The sequence below is a fragment of the Geospiza fortis genome, unplaced genomic scaffold (assembly GCF_000277835.1).
Source record: "Geospiza fortis unplaced genomic scaffold, GeoFor_1.0 scaffold270, whole genome shotgun sequence".
NCBI lineage: Eukaryota > Metazoa > Chordata > Aves > Passeriformes > Thraupidae > Geospiza > Geospiza fortis.
The window spans coordinates 686,507-702,372 of NW_005054422.1; the positions used below are offsets into that span (position 1 = coordinate 686,507).

General features: G+C 44.3%; 1 protein-coding gene across 1 annotated transcript in view; it reads right to left on the minus strand.

Moving 5' to 3' along the window:
- Positions 1 to 931: 931 nt before the first annotated feature.
- Positions 932 to 15,866, minus strand: part of ADARB2 (adenosine deaminase RNA specific B2 (inactive)) — a 307,848-nt gene continuing 292,913 nt past the window's right edge. Inside the window, exons 8-10 of the mRNA XM_005426737.2 lie at positions 11,276 to 11,457; positions 5,880 to 6,058; positions 932 to 4,272 (exon numbers count right to left, since the gene is read on the minus strand). Of these exons, the coding sequence (XP_005426794.1) occupies positions 4,096 to 4,272; positions 5,880 to 6,058; positions 11,276 to 11,457 (538 nt within the window). The 3' untranslated portion in view covers positions 932 to 4,095. The remainder of the gene's footprint in view (positions 4,273 to 5,879; positions 6,059 to 11,275; positions 11,458 to 15,866) is intronic.

Sequence of the window (15,866 nt, forward strand, 5' to 3'; positions counted from 1 at the left end):
AAGAAACTTCACCTTGCCAATGCCTTCTTCTCCCTGCTTCCCTTTATCCTGCCCCAATACCTAATCCAAGCGGAGGAAATGAAACTGCAGCAAAATCTTAGCTTGGAAATAAAACAATGCACAGCACCTGCTGGGGAAGGAAACCCATGGGGTGGTCTGTGAGGGTCTGGCACTGACTTCTTCAACATGAGCAAGCAAAGACCTGTGGGGCCAGTGAGCTGGTGGGGCTCCCTGTGAGCTGTCAGGCTCCATTTCATCTTGGAACCACATCTTCACAGGGAGATGGACAGGGAAATCTCTTTCTTGAAAATTAAAATTTTTGCTCTTGGTGTATTCATATTTTCACAGTGGCTGCTGAAAAGCTTTGGATGTTTTGGTAACACCAGTGATCTCTATAAGGACTGGCAAAGGGAAATCACCTCGAGGTTAAACATTTGTGGGGATGGTGTTGTTTGGGCTCAGTGTGAGTTTAGTCTGCTGTGGCTGAATACTGATCAAAGCAAGAGCAATCCAAAGCCACTCCATCAATGAAGCAGAAATCTGCAGAGATGTTGTGACCTTTTGTTCATCACTTGAGTTTTCTTAAGCAACTTTGTGCAGCAAGTGCCATGCAATGTGGATCTGAAAAAATGTATTAAATTTTATTGAGAAAGATTTTTGAGAGTAGCCTGGAAGGATCAAATTAGAGATGTATCCAGTTCACTCCTCTTCCAGGAAAACACTGTGTCCTTTTATGGCTTCATCTACATGAGCAGGCAATCCCTCTCTCAACACAAATGTGTGGTTCCCACAATGCATCTCATCCAAACTGAACAAGAAGATATCTGTAGATCTACAGTAGTTGTGTGTGAAAATACATACTAGCATTCTGGAGCACATTCCAATTGATTGCTAAGTCATAGTGAAAAATTGTCAATAAACAGTGAAAGAACAATTTTACTTGGCATTTTATTCACTTAACAGAAACATTCACTTATCAGGTATCACTGAAGTGCAATTTACAGAACTTAGCAGCAAATTCACATATGTAAATTCAGATTTATTTTCTTTTGTCATCTTTTTTGTTTCTTTTTTTTTACAAATATTACAAATGTACATCCATTAGTACAGTATTGCCATTCACTCATGCATGTTATGTACAGAATCTTCACTAAAGAATTACTACTGAGCAATTTTTCCTTTGCTTCAGGAAATGCTGTCTGTAGGTCATGTGTGCTTCTGGGATGGGGTCCCATCACACTGTTGTTGCACATAACGAGAAGAAGTAGATATTTAAGGTCATACCCAACCCTAGTGCCAGCAGGTGCAACTCCACTGAGATCAGCTGATGCCCCACTTGCAGTGGGGACTCAGTTTGGTCCCCACTACTAAACTCATTTTGGCAGCTGAATCCAGAGTTGCATTTGTGTATTTCCTGTAACAAAGGATCATCTCATCCTGCCACACTTTTTTCTATGTCCTTAAAAATAACCAGGCATGGTGCTTTGTTGTCACAGTAGCTGCAACACCAGCCTGGTGTAATTACAATGCATTAGTTGGGTTGAAATCATGCCATGGCTGGAGGAGGATGGGTGAGGGCAGGGAGCTGTAAGGAAGAGCCATTGAGGTCTCACGTGTGCTAGACAAGGCCTGACTCAGAGAGGAAAAGCAGAAGACATGCTCCCCCCTGCCCTGTGGATCTCTGCATCAGAAACCTTGTCTTCCTCTCTGGCTGCCCTGTGGTTTCTCTTCCTCAGTGGGAGCAGCCAGAGCCCTGGGGGCCACCACTGCCACTGTCCCCTGCAGCCTCTCCCACACCTCCAGCCCTGGGCTGGCCCCTGCCTGCAGCCCTTTGGGCACATCTGCTGCCCAAATCACACTGGAGGTCTGCAGCAACAGCTGTGTTAGAGGGCAGGACCATGTGCAGGTACCTGGAAGCTCCAGAAGGTGCCAAAAGTATTCAAATGTTAATCAGAAGAGCTGTTAAAGTGGTCAAAGTATTGACAAAGTGGTTACCACAAAGTGTTTCCATTGTTGAAAAGACTCAGTTTTTGGTTGCCTTTTTTTTTTAAGCTATTTCTACTCTAACGATATTTTTTAAAATATTTTTGGTAGTTAATATGGAATGTATTATTTTGTTGAAAAGGTTTCCGGAAGGGGAGAGCTTTGTTTTACCTAATTTAAAAATTCTAGTTTATCACAATTGTTTTTATACAAGACACTATAGATACATCTTGTAGTTTATAATCTAAAAATAAAATCTCATCAAAATACTGTAGCTATTCTATTGTGGGCATCAATAAACAATGTATTTACTGTATATGGCTCTCCAAACATGATAAACCCTATACAAAGAGCATCTATCTTTATTGATAGGAACAGTTTCCCGTGTAAAGGAAATTACATGGAAAAATATGAGCCTTGTGTTGTTTGAAAAGTAACTCAGCTTGACAGTTCTGAGAAAATACCAAGACAATTATCACAAATCATTAGCAGCATGTTATATACAGATTTAAAGACAATCACAGGAATAAAAAGAAAACAGTAGTTATATACCCGCAAATCCTGTCATCTAAAAACCCAGGAACTTAGAGAAATGTGCAGGGCATTTGAAGGTTGGTTTTGCAGTGGGACTGTCAAAGCTCAGTTCTCCCATGACTGTATCTTCTGCATTCTGATGAGGTTTGGGATGGTTCAAAGATGAGATTGTATCAGACCCAGCCCAGTTATGAAGAAAATATTTAAATGTGGGGTGATACTTGTCTCCTAAGTGAAAAACTCCATCTGCTTTTCAGGCTGCAGATGAGCATGAAGAGTAATAATAACACTTGGCATTTACACAGAGCTAGAATCTGAAAGCTCATGCATTGAGTAAGACCTTACCCAAACCTGTGGTTGCCTCTGCTGTGCTTATGTCAATTGGACTTTGTGGAGAGGTAAAACTCATTGCAAGAGTGACAAAATCTTTCTTAAACTGTTGCATATGACCAGAGCATTTTGATCCTGCCAAGTTCCTTAGATGTGAAGCATTTATTGTTATCCCCATTTGACAAGTGGAGAAACTGAGGCAGGGAAGAGCCAAGCAGCAAATGTGCTCTCTTGTTTGGGGATGTCTTACTTGTGGGTACCCTGGTGATTGCTCAGATGCATGGAGCATCCTGAGCTCACACCCACTTAACTCAGAGCTCTGGGTCATCAGGAGATTGGAGATCTGAGGCTCTGGGTCCTGCTGCAGCCTGCCTGACTTTAGGCAGCTTCCTGAAGATCCAGAGCCAGGAGCGTGGACACACTGCTCCTCCCTGGCAGCCCCTGCAGAGCTGTGCCCCCCTGCAGGCAGCACAGGGGTGATTGTCCCCTAGAAAAGGATCTGCACCCTGGCTGGTCTCTGAAAGGCATGTGAGATTAACTGGGCCAGACAAGTAAAATTTGCAGCATGCAAATTGTGCCTAGAGTTGAAGATTTGTTGTGAAGTGGTTTGTCCAAGGTGTCAGGGGGAATAAGTGTGAAAACCAAGGGCATCCTGATGCCTGGCTTTGTGCTGAGAGCCAGCAATGAAAAATCAGTTTAAAAATGTTGCATTTCTTTGAGGTCCAAATTTTTTGTCACAGATTTAGGCAGTTTACAGGATGATTTTTGCATAGAGGTTAGGAACCTTATTTTGTGGATGATTATGGATGCTCTGAGACCTGCTTTCATGCTGTGTGCCTGGGGTGCTTCCATCTCTGCTCACTATTTTCCATTATTCAGTGATGACTTTTGCACTGATTGTGTGAGGAAAACAAAAGTCTATTTTGGATCAGACAGGTGGCCCACTAACACCTCAAATCAGTAATAACCAACAGCAATAAACAATAAAAAGCAGAATCTTGGTGGGGGTGGCATTATAATTTGGGCAGGTACATTCTTGGGAAGGGATCATGAAAAAGCAGTTTTCTAAAGTTGAGTTCAGTGCATCAGACACATTTCTACTTATGTATTTCCAATACAGGATTAAAAGCAAAATATTCCCATGGAGGTTGCTATTAAATCTCAAACTGCTTCAATTCTCTCATTCGTCCTGCCTCGCCTTCTCTCCAGTTGGTTTGATCCAGTCGTGTAGAAAAGGTGTGGAGTGATTCACACAGTTAGTAGGAACTGATCTTGCTCTGGGGGTTTCTTCACCCAGGTGCCCAGGCCAGCTTTCTGAAATGCTTTAAACAGCTGCTGCTTAACAGACTGGTACGTGTGAGCCACCAGCTTTGCCTCGCTGTACACTGATGGCATCTCTCCATGGCTTGGTACTCGTGTGCTCAGCTGCAGAACAAAAATCAGGGAAGGGAAAAAAAAATAGAAAACCCAACCTGTGAGCCAAAAGAAACAGGAGGCTTCAGTGGCTGTATAATCTTCCTGTCTACATTTCATAAGCAATCACTGTGCTTTGTGTGTTTGCTTTTGGTTTAACAACCAGCAAGCCAGGGAAGCAATAAATGCTGGTGACACAGTTTTGAGCCATTGTGAGCAGGAAAGGGGTGAACAGCTCTGCCTTGGAGTGGGCAGAGGCAGTAGCAAGTGTTGGTCTTGGTGTGTTCTACAAAGGCAAAATGCTACTTCTCAATTAACATCATTTTATGGACAAAACTGAAAGAAATCCTTTCTGGAGGTCTTTAAAGCACGTACTCCTTTAAAGAAAGTTTAGCCTGGGAAGTGGAGCAGCTCAGTGCTTCCAAGTAATGCCCAGACACAGAAAAAGAAGGGTTGTCTTCCAGACTCCCCATTTCCCCTCTGTAGTCTGTTATTGCTGGGAATGCTCTGAAATCTGTCCAGGACAGGGCAGAAATCAGGCATCAGGGTTTGTGCTGCTGTGGGAAAACTGCGGGAACACTGGAGCTACCCACAGCAATATCACATGCGCAGTGCCCCTGGAAGGACATGCAGGAGGGAGCATCCTTTGCTCTGCAGAAGGACTAAACAAACCCCTCTGACCTGCCCAAGCCTCTACCATGCCAAACCTGTGGGGAAAGGCACCCTCAAGGCAAGCCTGATGAGCAAACAGCTCTTGTCCTTGTCTCTATACAGGAGAGATGCTGAGAGGCAGATTAAAGGGGAAGGTGAACATGCAGCCTGCAATGAGCTGCTCCTGTCTGTGTGCCAGCACTCTGTGGGGCTGTACTGGCTGGAGATGTACTGGCCCAGTCAGCAAGGGAGGGTGACATTGCCAGCCTGGGTGTCAGTGGGCCACAAGCTGGCCTGGCAGCAGTGGCTTCTCTCTGGCTGCCTCTTTGTTCCCTTTGTTCCCCAGAGGTAGAGAGTGATGACTTTATCAAATCCTTGCTTTGTCAAGGGCAAAGTGCCCTGCTCAGCCACAAGTTCCTCTCTCCTGCTCTCTGCAACCTCATCCCTGGTGTGAGCCACAAGCAATCCAGCTCTCCCAGCCATAGCTCCAGCCATGGCCCCAGTTTTGTTCCTGTGAGGATCCCTCTGTTCTGGGGGTGGCCGGAGTGCTGTGCAGGAGATAGGCTGGGACCTGTGTCACCACACTGTGACCAAGCCCTGGGCACAGAGACCAGTTGGTCCCTTCTGCTCCCCACAAGGCTCAGGGTCACTGATGGGACAGACCCTGCCACTGCCTGCAATGCAATGACTGCCACCAGCCTCCTTCCCCTGGGGTGTCCTGCAGAGCAGAACAATCCCTTTGGGTTTGTGCTCAAACCTGCCCACCCTGCCGGCTCTTTTGCCTTCTCGCACTACTTTGTTGGTGGAATTGTCTCCAGCTTCCCTCCCCACCATCACTCTGCCTTGTTTGCTTCCCCTCGTTTCCCAACAGGAAAGAGGTTTTGGCACTTAATAAAACAATTCTTTCCTTGTCTTCACCTCTCCCTGTCCCTGTGCTACTGACAGGGCTCTCAGTGCCCCAGACCCACCTTGCCATGCAGCTTGGCCCAGCGAGTGAAGAACATGTGCTTGCAGAGGCGCGAGGGGCCCCCGCAGCTGCGCTTGCCCGTGGTGGCGTTGATCACCTCCAGCTCCGCGCTCCCCAGGACCCAGTTCACGCTGAATCCCGGCGACTTCCCGGGCTGCCGAGCGCCTGCGTGGCTCACCCCTGCAGGAGAGGGACACCAGTGACTCCAGTGCTCAGGAGAGTGAGTGCTCAGAGTGCTCAGGAGAGGCCCCAGTGCTCACTCGGAGCTGCTCCTGGGTTGTGGTGGCACAGGAGACACCCCCAATGAACGCCCAGTGAACCGCTGGCGTCGCGCACTGCACGTGCTCTTGTCACCATTGGTTAAAAGATACCAGACCAAGTGCCTTGGACAGACAGAGCTTGGTAATTCCTATAGATTTTTTCCACCTTGCAGGCAAACCTTCCATTAGCCCAGGGAAAGCCTTTGGATCGGAGTGTGAGCTGTTGACAGCAGTGGGACAGCTGCTGAGTGAAATCTTTCACAAAGGCTTTAATGGGATAACAGGTTTTTACAAGGAACTAAGCAGTACAGGGCTTTGGCCATTTCTTTCAGGTGAGCTTCCCACAGTCCTGCATATTTATCTGCTATTATGTCCCGGGGCCTTTGCTGTGAGGGGATGTCTAGACCCCAGGGGATAAGAAAATGCAAAACAATACACTTCATCATCACAGAGAGAGAGACATTATTAGATCCAAGTTAATAATGACCTTGTAAATATCACAGACCTGCACAGACCACACTTGGTCCCCACCTTGTGTCTGCCTGCCAGATTCCAGCCCTGTACTGGAGCACCAATTTCTTGAACAGCTAGTTAGTGTCCTAATGGTGATATCTGGGACATCTTTAAGTGGAATGCATCATATGTAATTTTAGATAGCTGCATTAATGATGTTTACAGTCACCTGGGATGACTGCATGACCTTAGTGTCATTCACATGGCCAAATTTAGACATCTGAGCCCAATACTGAGGCAGTGCCTTCATGGGTGAGATCTCATTGGCTCTGAATGCAGACCAGGGCTACAAGGTCAGGTATGGATGTTTACATGAGCTATTTTTAATCAGGTAAATTTTTGTCTCTTTTTAACTATTTAGTCCAGCTCAGCCTTTCCATGAGTCCTTTTGCCTTTTCATTTCTTGTACCTGAAACCAGGGAAGGATTAGTCTTTGCAAGAAATAAGAGGAATAAAAAAAGTGGTTGGCTTATTTTCCAGCACAGCACAAATGCAAACAAGTGAGCTCTGCCTTGCCCTGCTAATTAGTGCTTTTGCAGCAAAGAATCAACAGTGGGAGCTTCCAAGGCTGGAAAACTCAGAGTGACCTGAAGCACTTTGAATATTTTTGAAAACACGGACCTTGGATAACGTCTCTGGATCCAGTTGTTGTGTCCCCCACTGCAAATTTGCTGTGTGGGCCACCAGCCTGCAGACCTGGACCACAAAAGCCACCATGGGGAGCAGCAGGTGGGGACTGTGCTGGTGGGCAGGAGCTGCCTGGCACAGCCCCCCCAGCAGAGGCCAGTGCCAGGACTGGGTCTGTGATTCCAAATGGCAGCTCCTGCCTGCAGCAGCTCCAGCAACAGCTCAAGTTTTGCACTGCTTCCATTGCTGCTGGGTGGAGGCAGCAGAGAGAGGTCCCTGCATTTTCTGCTGAGAGGATTTTAAAGAACTTTTGCATAGTGAGAAGTACTGATATGGGCTGTTTAGAGAGAAGGAGATTAAAGAAAAGAGATCAAAGCCCCTCCTTTCCAAAGTGCCCTTCTTGCCCAGGATCTCATTTTCAAAACAGATGCACACCATGAGCATCTGCTGGTCTGAGGCAGAATGGGAGGAGATGGGAGCTGGTGGGAATGCTGCACCCACCACTGAATGTGTTGAGCTTGGAAAGCTCCTGAAAGACATCTTGGGGGAAGTGGAGGGCTGTGCAGGGTCTGTCTGGCCAGGATGCTGCCTCTGCAGGCAGCTGCTGCATCCTGCCTGGAGCCTCTCAGCGTGAGGAGAAGCAATGCCACTGAGGGACGTGCCCCTTCTCTCCCCTGTCCCCTCTGCCCTGGGAGGGAGCTTCTAGAGCCAAATGGAACTTAGCACACACAGAGAGAGAAAGGTGGCCTTTTGAAAGGAAAAAAATTATATGGCAAACTCACTTTGTATCGGTGACAAAGCTGGAACTGCAGAAATCATCTCAGTCACTGGGACTGAACTCGCTACCGTGTGTAGAAGAGAATTACAGCTCAGTCATAACCTCACCCAGGATTTGTAAACACATTCATGTCGTATTAATACCTCTTTCAATTTTTTCCCCCCAGAGATAACAGATCAGTCTGCATCTAAAACTCCAGTTCACCTAGGCAACAGGATTTAAACTGAGAGCTTGAAAATCAGATAGCTCTGCAGCGCTGCTCAAGCGTCTCTACGCAGAACAAGATGCAAACAGATCAAAATCAGCTGTTTGACACTATGCACCACTCCCTGTCAAGATAGCACCCAAAAGCTTAGAGGATTGGAGTGCCAAAAAACATGATAGCAAACACCCTGCCATGCAAAGTTGCCACAGGACACTAAATAAATGAAAATGTTGTGAAATCCCTGACTAGAGGAAGAGCAGGAAAGGCTGCTCAGAGGGGAGAGCAGGTTGTGGGTCCCCATCAGATGGGGGCTGGGAGAGCAGCCCAGGCTGGTCCCAGTGCCTGGAAACCCCTATGGGCCCTTTGGCTTTCATGCTTTCTCTTCCCAGCTATTATATGTAGATAGATGTATTTAAGTAAATAGAAGATATTTTCACATCCTTTTCTGAATTCAAAAGAAGAAGTTTTAAAGAAAAAACATGAGAGTCATAACAGAGAAATACAGAGCATGGATATATTCTCTGATTGTTGATATTTTTATAATTTAAAAAAAATTCTTCCATAATTTTCTTTTGAGAAATAACTGCTTTGATTTATTTAGATAGTAATGCTCAAATAATCTAGGTTATTTTCTCTCCTCTATGTACAACATTCTTCTTAAAACCCACATAGCAAAGAGTACAACAGAAGACAGATTTGAAAGAAAAAGAAAAGTCTTTGCACAAATAATATGAATTTGAGTACTGTGGGATGTGAGCTGAAATCTGTCCTCTTTCTCCTCTCTCTCCCAGCAAAACCTCATAACCCATCAGGATACCCTTTAAAACAGCCTCACTCTTAAGAGGACAGGGTATAAAAAAGGCATTTCTTCTAAAAATTACACCCAAGAGGAATCTCAGTGGAAGAGTGTAGTTCCATCTGGCTGGGACTGATAGAAAACTGAGCAGAAAACCTCCCTGATTATTTTTCAGTGGAGCCAAGGAGTTAATCTCAGTACATCTCATCACACACCATGACTCTCCTCTCCATTGGAATGCTTGTACTGCTATTATCAAGTCACAAAATAATTGACACCCTTATAATTTAAGGACTCCTGCAGTCCTGGGCTGGTCTGATGTCCAAGACAAGAGTGGGAGATGGAGTTTCCTGGCTGATACTGTGTAGATCTGGTCTCTTATGCATTTGGAGAAGCTTTTTCTAGGTGCCCATCCCTTAGTCACTGGATATCTGCTGGCAGGGTTTCCCAGGAAAAAGAATTGTGGCACAAGCCTCAGCAATGTAAGTTTTAATCAGCCTTGCCTCCCTGGGATTTGTGGGGGGGAGGGAAGATTACAAATAATGGTGCTAGAGACAAAAACAATGCAGAGAGAGAGAAAGAGAGAGATTCCTCCCACTGCTTCTCCTGGGCTGAGGAAAACCGACGAACAAAACCAAAGAGCAAAGGAAATGCTTTTCCAAACAGAAGCCTCTGGAAAAGAGGAACACAGCCCAGAAACATGCAGATATTTAAAGTGACACAAGTCCCCCTCTGATGCATTTCTTATTCCCTTGAAATCTCTAGCAATGACTCTTGGACATACACACACACACTCTGGCCAAGTATGACCCATTGATTTTACTCTGCAAGGCCAACCCAGCTGTTCTGCGGTGAAAACTCTTATAAAATCCCTTTTTGTGTTTTCAATCCTTCGACAGTTGAAGTGGGTTTCCATGTACATCCTGCAGTGAGATTGTGTGTGCCTCTATGGGTGCACCTACAGTGTGTCAGGGCTAGCACAGGATGAGATCTGCTTTCCCAGTGGGACATGCAGTGGCTTTGGCAGCTGGGGCTGTGTTGTCAAAACAACAGCCAGATTTGAGAAATGGGGAGATACCTCCTGGCCAGCTGTGAGCTCTCTCCTACCTACCACAATGTCATGTGAGAAGGAAGAGGAGGCTGAGCCATGCCCATGGTGGACATGGACATGTCCATGGGCAGGAGGAACAGGTGGGGACATAAACTGAAGGGAGAGTGTGGATCACAGCTTCCTACTCACTTGATTGCAGTCTTTGTGCAGCTGCACTGAAGAGTTAAAAAATGGAGATAAGCTGTTCAGAAAAGGATAAGCCTTTTGACCTGTCCACCTCACAACACATACACGCACATTACACTTGCCAGAGGTACTAAACCACATAGAACCTGAGAATTTCCCCAGTGGCTAAACTATCACTTCTGCCTTGTTAGAAAATTTGTTCAGCCAAACAAATTTTGTCACAAGGACATATTGAAAAAAAAAGCCCATGAAATAGACAAGGCATAAACCAGAACCCGCCTTAGTGAGGAACCTAGAGGACATTGAAAGGTAATGGGGTACTCCACTAAAATGTCCTGTCAGTGTCACAGTGTCCAGCTCTGTGACACTGACATCATACTGATGTCTCAGGGAATTATTAAAAAAAAAGCCCATGAAATAGACAAGGCATAAACCAGAACCCGCCTTAGTGAGGAACCTAGAGGACATTGAAAGGTAATGGGGTACTCCACTAAAATGTCCTGTCAGTGTCACAGTGTCCAGCTCTGTGACACTGACATCATACTGATGTCTCAGGGAATCCTCCCAAAGAACAAATATCAAAAATTAAAATAAGGATCTAATCTGGTGCAGAACTGGTATCTCTTAGCATTCACATGCCTCATGAAGACCTGAAGACAGTTAAACCTAAAATTTACTGAAAGCTTCCTTCTGGTTTTTGGAAGTGTTTTACTTAGTCATACTTTTCCCCCCCATTCTAAGTGTTCAGTGTACAGTGGTTGTTTTCCTAGTCAGCTTGTATCCATTAATGATCCTTTTTTGTGGCTGCTGCTAATGAAAGAGGATTTAAACGCATCGGTTTCTTTGTTCTACAAATTCATATTCTTCAGGAAAAAAAAAAAGGGTGTGAGTTAATGCAAACAAAAAGCATTCCTGTTGGTCAGCAGCATGACTGGAGATGGGAGGGGGGATTATTTGTCTTGCAGGCAGGTGTTTGCTCACCACTGAGAAGCAGCTGGTTGCGGCGGTAGGAAGCTGGCAGCTGACCAACGTCCTCTATCCTGTGGCTCATCACCCGGGACAGGTGGCCAGTGTGGTACAGGCTCCCCACCACGATGCTGTGCAGGTACAGGGGTTCGATGAAGGAGCTGAGCAGAGCGCCTTGGAGCCCAAGGATGTTCCACCTGGAAAAAAAATTCAGGAGCAATAAGACACATGGATGGAGGAATGGCCATACTGGAGCTACCCTGGGAAAATCAGCAAATGCCAGCGCATGGGTTAGAGGGATGAGGGATGAAACTATTCCTGTCCCTGCCCTATGATACAGAAGGCACTGTTGGGTTATTATACATCAATGGGCTGATTGCCCCTCCAGGACTATTTGAGATTACTGTGGTGCTATTCACTTAAGGGATGTATTTCCATCTTGTTTTGCTGCAAACAGAGGCTTCTTGTCAAAAGGTTTTCTTTCTAAAAGTGTTTTGTGTTTGAGGGATGTTCATTTAGCATGTCTCTAGAAGAATTTTATTTTTTTCCTGCATCTATAATGTTTCACTTGCAATGGTAGAGTTAGAATGAGAGTTTTTGTTATTTCACCTTTATTTGCTACATAAGTACCATCTGCATGCCATACAGTCAAGCTAACACATGACTTAGGTGGCCAAAATTCCCCCAAAATCTTTGAATGCCTCATAGGCTGACATTTCTTTGTACAAATGACCATGAAGATATGAAGACATCCATGAGCATTAAATCCTGGTCCTGAATAGGAAAAATAAGAGAAGACTTGAGCTTTTAGGAAATTTATTTGTAATTGATAGCTCGAACTTCTCTGAAGTGCTCAGAGAGATACATCTCACCCTGTTGCTGCCTTAAAGGTGCAGCAGAGTGGTGGTGGGAACCTTGGGACCTTCCACCTGTTGATGACTGAGACCTCCATGCTACTGCTGGTGGAGTAGCTGCCAGAATGGCTCTGCATTTTAATAGCTTATGAATTTTTACATCAAGCTAGGCACAAATATGACAGCCTGCTTGCCTCTAAATTCTTCAGGGGACAGCTAATTGGTTAATGAGTGGAAAAATTAAGAAGGGGAAAGAAGTCATGATGCAGTTATCGTCTTGGCAAACCTATTTAGCTCATCTAAGAAGTTGCTTCCCACCACACAAATGTTAACGGGCTCTCTTACACTTGGATAATATTTTTACTAAGTTGAACACTGTCAGTCTGTCTGAGTAGTTTTGAGTTCGGGAGTTCAAACTGAAAATGCTTAGAAAATGGAGTTTGGAGAGTATATTTTGGCTCATTAAAACCCAAAACACCGGCAATATTTGGAGTTCGGTAGCTGCTGAAGGAAAGGCTATGAGGTGTCTGCTATATAAGGCATCATCCAGTGGCTGCCATGCTAAATAATGTGTTTAAAACAGAATTTCCATCAGCAGCAAGCATTATGGTGCTAATTTCTTACATCATTGTTCTTTTCATTAATTAACATTTCTCAACCGTTAGTGCAATTATTGCAGTGCCTCTGTACTGTATGTCTCTTTTCATGATTAATAAGGAGTCATTATATTTCCCTTTCCTGAAGCAGTCAATTAACATGGAATACTTTCCATTAATTACTGAATGTTTAAAATCAGCATGCTGTACCTGGAGAGCAATCTGCTCTAGAAACCTGTGACACCAATTGCTTTTAAAAGTTCTCTTTAAATTTTATTCCAAAAACACAAGCAATTTAGCTGGCTGTATTAATTTGCCTCCGAAGCAGGGCTGTGAATGAGAAACATCTTTTAATCTCATGCAAGAAAAGGCAGCCATCTGGCTGCTGAGGATTTCAGAGTCAGACTCTCCCTGTCTCCCTCTGTAAATGCAGGCCATTAAAGTAATATGTTCATCTACATAAAACTCAAATGAAATATAAAAGGTAATATTTATATACAAACAATTTAGTCCCACAATTTAAACAGTCATTGGTTTTATGAAACATTTACTTTAGTCGATCAGATTTGCATAACTTCATTTGGGGAAAAAAAGTGTGGTCATTTCTGCAAATCACATCAATTTTAAAGGAAAGAACTAGCTGCCTCTTTGAATAAATAACTTATCATGATGCAAAATTAATAATGCAAGCTTAAGAAACAGAGCTGAATTCAGCTAACAGTACTATGCCTTCAACCAGCATCTAAGGTAAGCAGAAAATTTACACAGATATCTTTGTCCAGATGGAAACTTGTAAGATATCAGTGCTGTTTTCAGCATTTAAAATTTCCTCAAGAAAGCCTTACATATTTGATTGAAGGAGAGAAGAAAAGCAGCTAAACTGAAAACAACATATGTTCAACAATATTGGGATTTCAGCAATATGCACATCACAAGAAATCATCTGAGTTTTATTTACCAAAATAAGGGATTGTGCTCAGGTCATAAATTACAAGATAATTTAAATTCATCACAAGGGATCTGCCTTGTCTTTAGAGATATTTCTCTACCTAATTCTGGACATATTAATGTAAAAAGGGATTTGAATTTCAATGGAATTACACTATTGGAAATCACAATATAAGCATGATCAGGTCACCCACTATGTACTGAAAGCATTCCATAAACATGAATTAATCCTTGCAGTACTCCAGTACTCCCATTTTTGCACACTGGGGAATCAGGGCAGAAAGGGAATAAGAGCTGCTGAAATCTGTAAGAGTTTCTGGCTTCTGGATGCAATAGTTGTCCCTTGAGAGAACCCTGTTTTCCCACTCCAAAAGAAAGCACATGAAGGTGTAGGGGTGATGAAGCTTCTGTATCAGCCATGGTGGGCTTTGACCCCAGGGGATAAGTATGACTCCAAGACAAATTGGACAGAGCAACCAGATTAAAAAAAAAAAAAAAAAAACAAAAACAAACAAACCAAAAAACAAGGGAGAAGGAGCTTATCAGAGAATACCAGCACCAGAGCAAGTCCTGCCTGATGTGTAGAATGTGGTGCACAAAGAGACTGTCCCAGAACCAGACAGCATCCTAAAGTAGCAAGGACTGAGAAGCCGGGAAAGGCACCAAGAAGGCAATATTTGGTGGGGACCACTTGCTGGGTGTTTTTTGAGCTGGTGTTCCCCAGGTGGTGTGAAAAGGGATGAGGGTGATGGCACTGCCACCTGTACAGTGGTTCCTTCTGGCTCAGCACTGGTTTAGCAGCATCTGATCAGAGAAATGGGAAGAAGCAAAGAAGGAGCTTTGTTTTCCACTCTAGCCCAGGTTTGTCAGAGTGTCTAGGCAGTTGTTTCTCTCTGGAATGCAGTCCTGATCATGTGTGTGAGTCTCACTAACTCAGCATGAGCCCCAGGAAAAGAGGGGTTCTGAGCTGGCCAAAATCAGACCCTTGCTCTGCTGCTGTTCTTCAGAGCACAGGAAAAACACTTTAATGTTGGGGAAAATTTTCAGTTCCTCATGGTGGTGCTGCTCTGTGGATGAAAAGGCCTGCCTTGGAGGGCAGCCAGGATTGTGCAGAAACATTAGATTTTACTGACAAATATTTTGGGGAAGGTCTTTTATCCTGTGTATTATTCATCTCTTGACCAACACACGTGGCTAATGTACTGGCTTGATCCTTTGATATATGAACATCTATGGAATTATTTGGAGGTGGATGGTAGGGGAAGATCCATCTGAGTAACAGTGAAACTATCAATAAGGGTGTTAATTTTGAAGGAGCTATTTCTCTGTAGCCTAATTTAGGTCCATGAAAGTAGCTGTGTTCCCATCTGTAACAAAGAGCTCTCTTCAAATGTGGCTTTTCAAAATAAAATTATTATTCAAAGCAATGCAGTGTTACATTTTGGCTTCTCAATATATCAAAGTGACTTTTCTTGCTATGAGGAAATATGCTGGATCATTCTGAATTTTCCTAATTGTACAAGATTTTAAGGGCTGTTTTCAAGGACACACATCTCTCTAATAACTCATATGCTATGTGCTCTGTAATAACCCTTCCAATAAAGTGAAAATCAACCTACTGCTCCCTTAGTCACAGATCTTATTTAAAAATCCCCAAATCTTCAGCAGGCAGGATAAACAAAACAGAATGTCTCCCCTTTTCACTCAAATATGGGAGCTTTTGTAGCTTTAAATGGAAGGAAAGCATACCCTTCCTTTTGTTCAAACAGCAGATATTACTGCACTGTTTACAAAGACAAAATCCTGCGTCCAGTTTTCAATATAGAAAATCCTTAAACAAATATATTTTTGCCTGTTTGTCAATCACAGAAATGCCAGTGACAAGCTGGGAGGCATCCCAGAGCAGGCAGCCTTTCTTTAATGAAATGCTGTGCTCCCCCAGCCCTGGGCAAGCAGAGGGCAGGGTGTGACCCCCCTGCAGAGCCCCCCCAGTTCCCAGGCTCCTGACAGCTCAGGACACAGCGAGGTGTGCAGGGAAACCTGTCCCCACATCATAACCACATCACAGCCTCCACGTGCTGGAGCATCACCCCAGCACATGAATTGTCTGCGGCCCCTCCCTTGGAGCAACAGAAAAAGGGATGATGAAAATACTGAGGAAGGGGTTTGGAGGCAAACCCACGGGGTGCAGGGGGCTGCAGCCTTGCT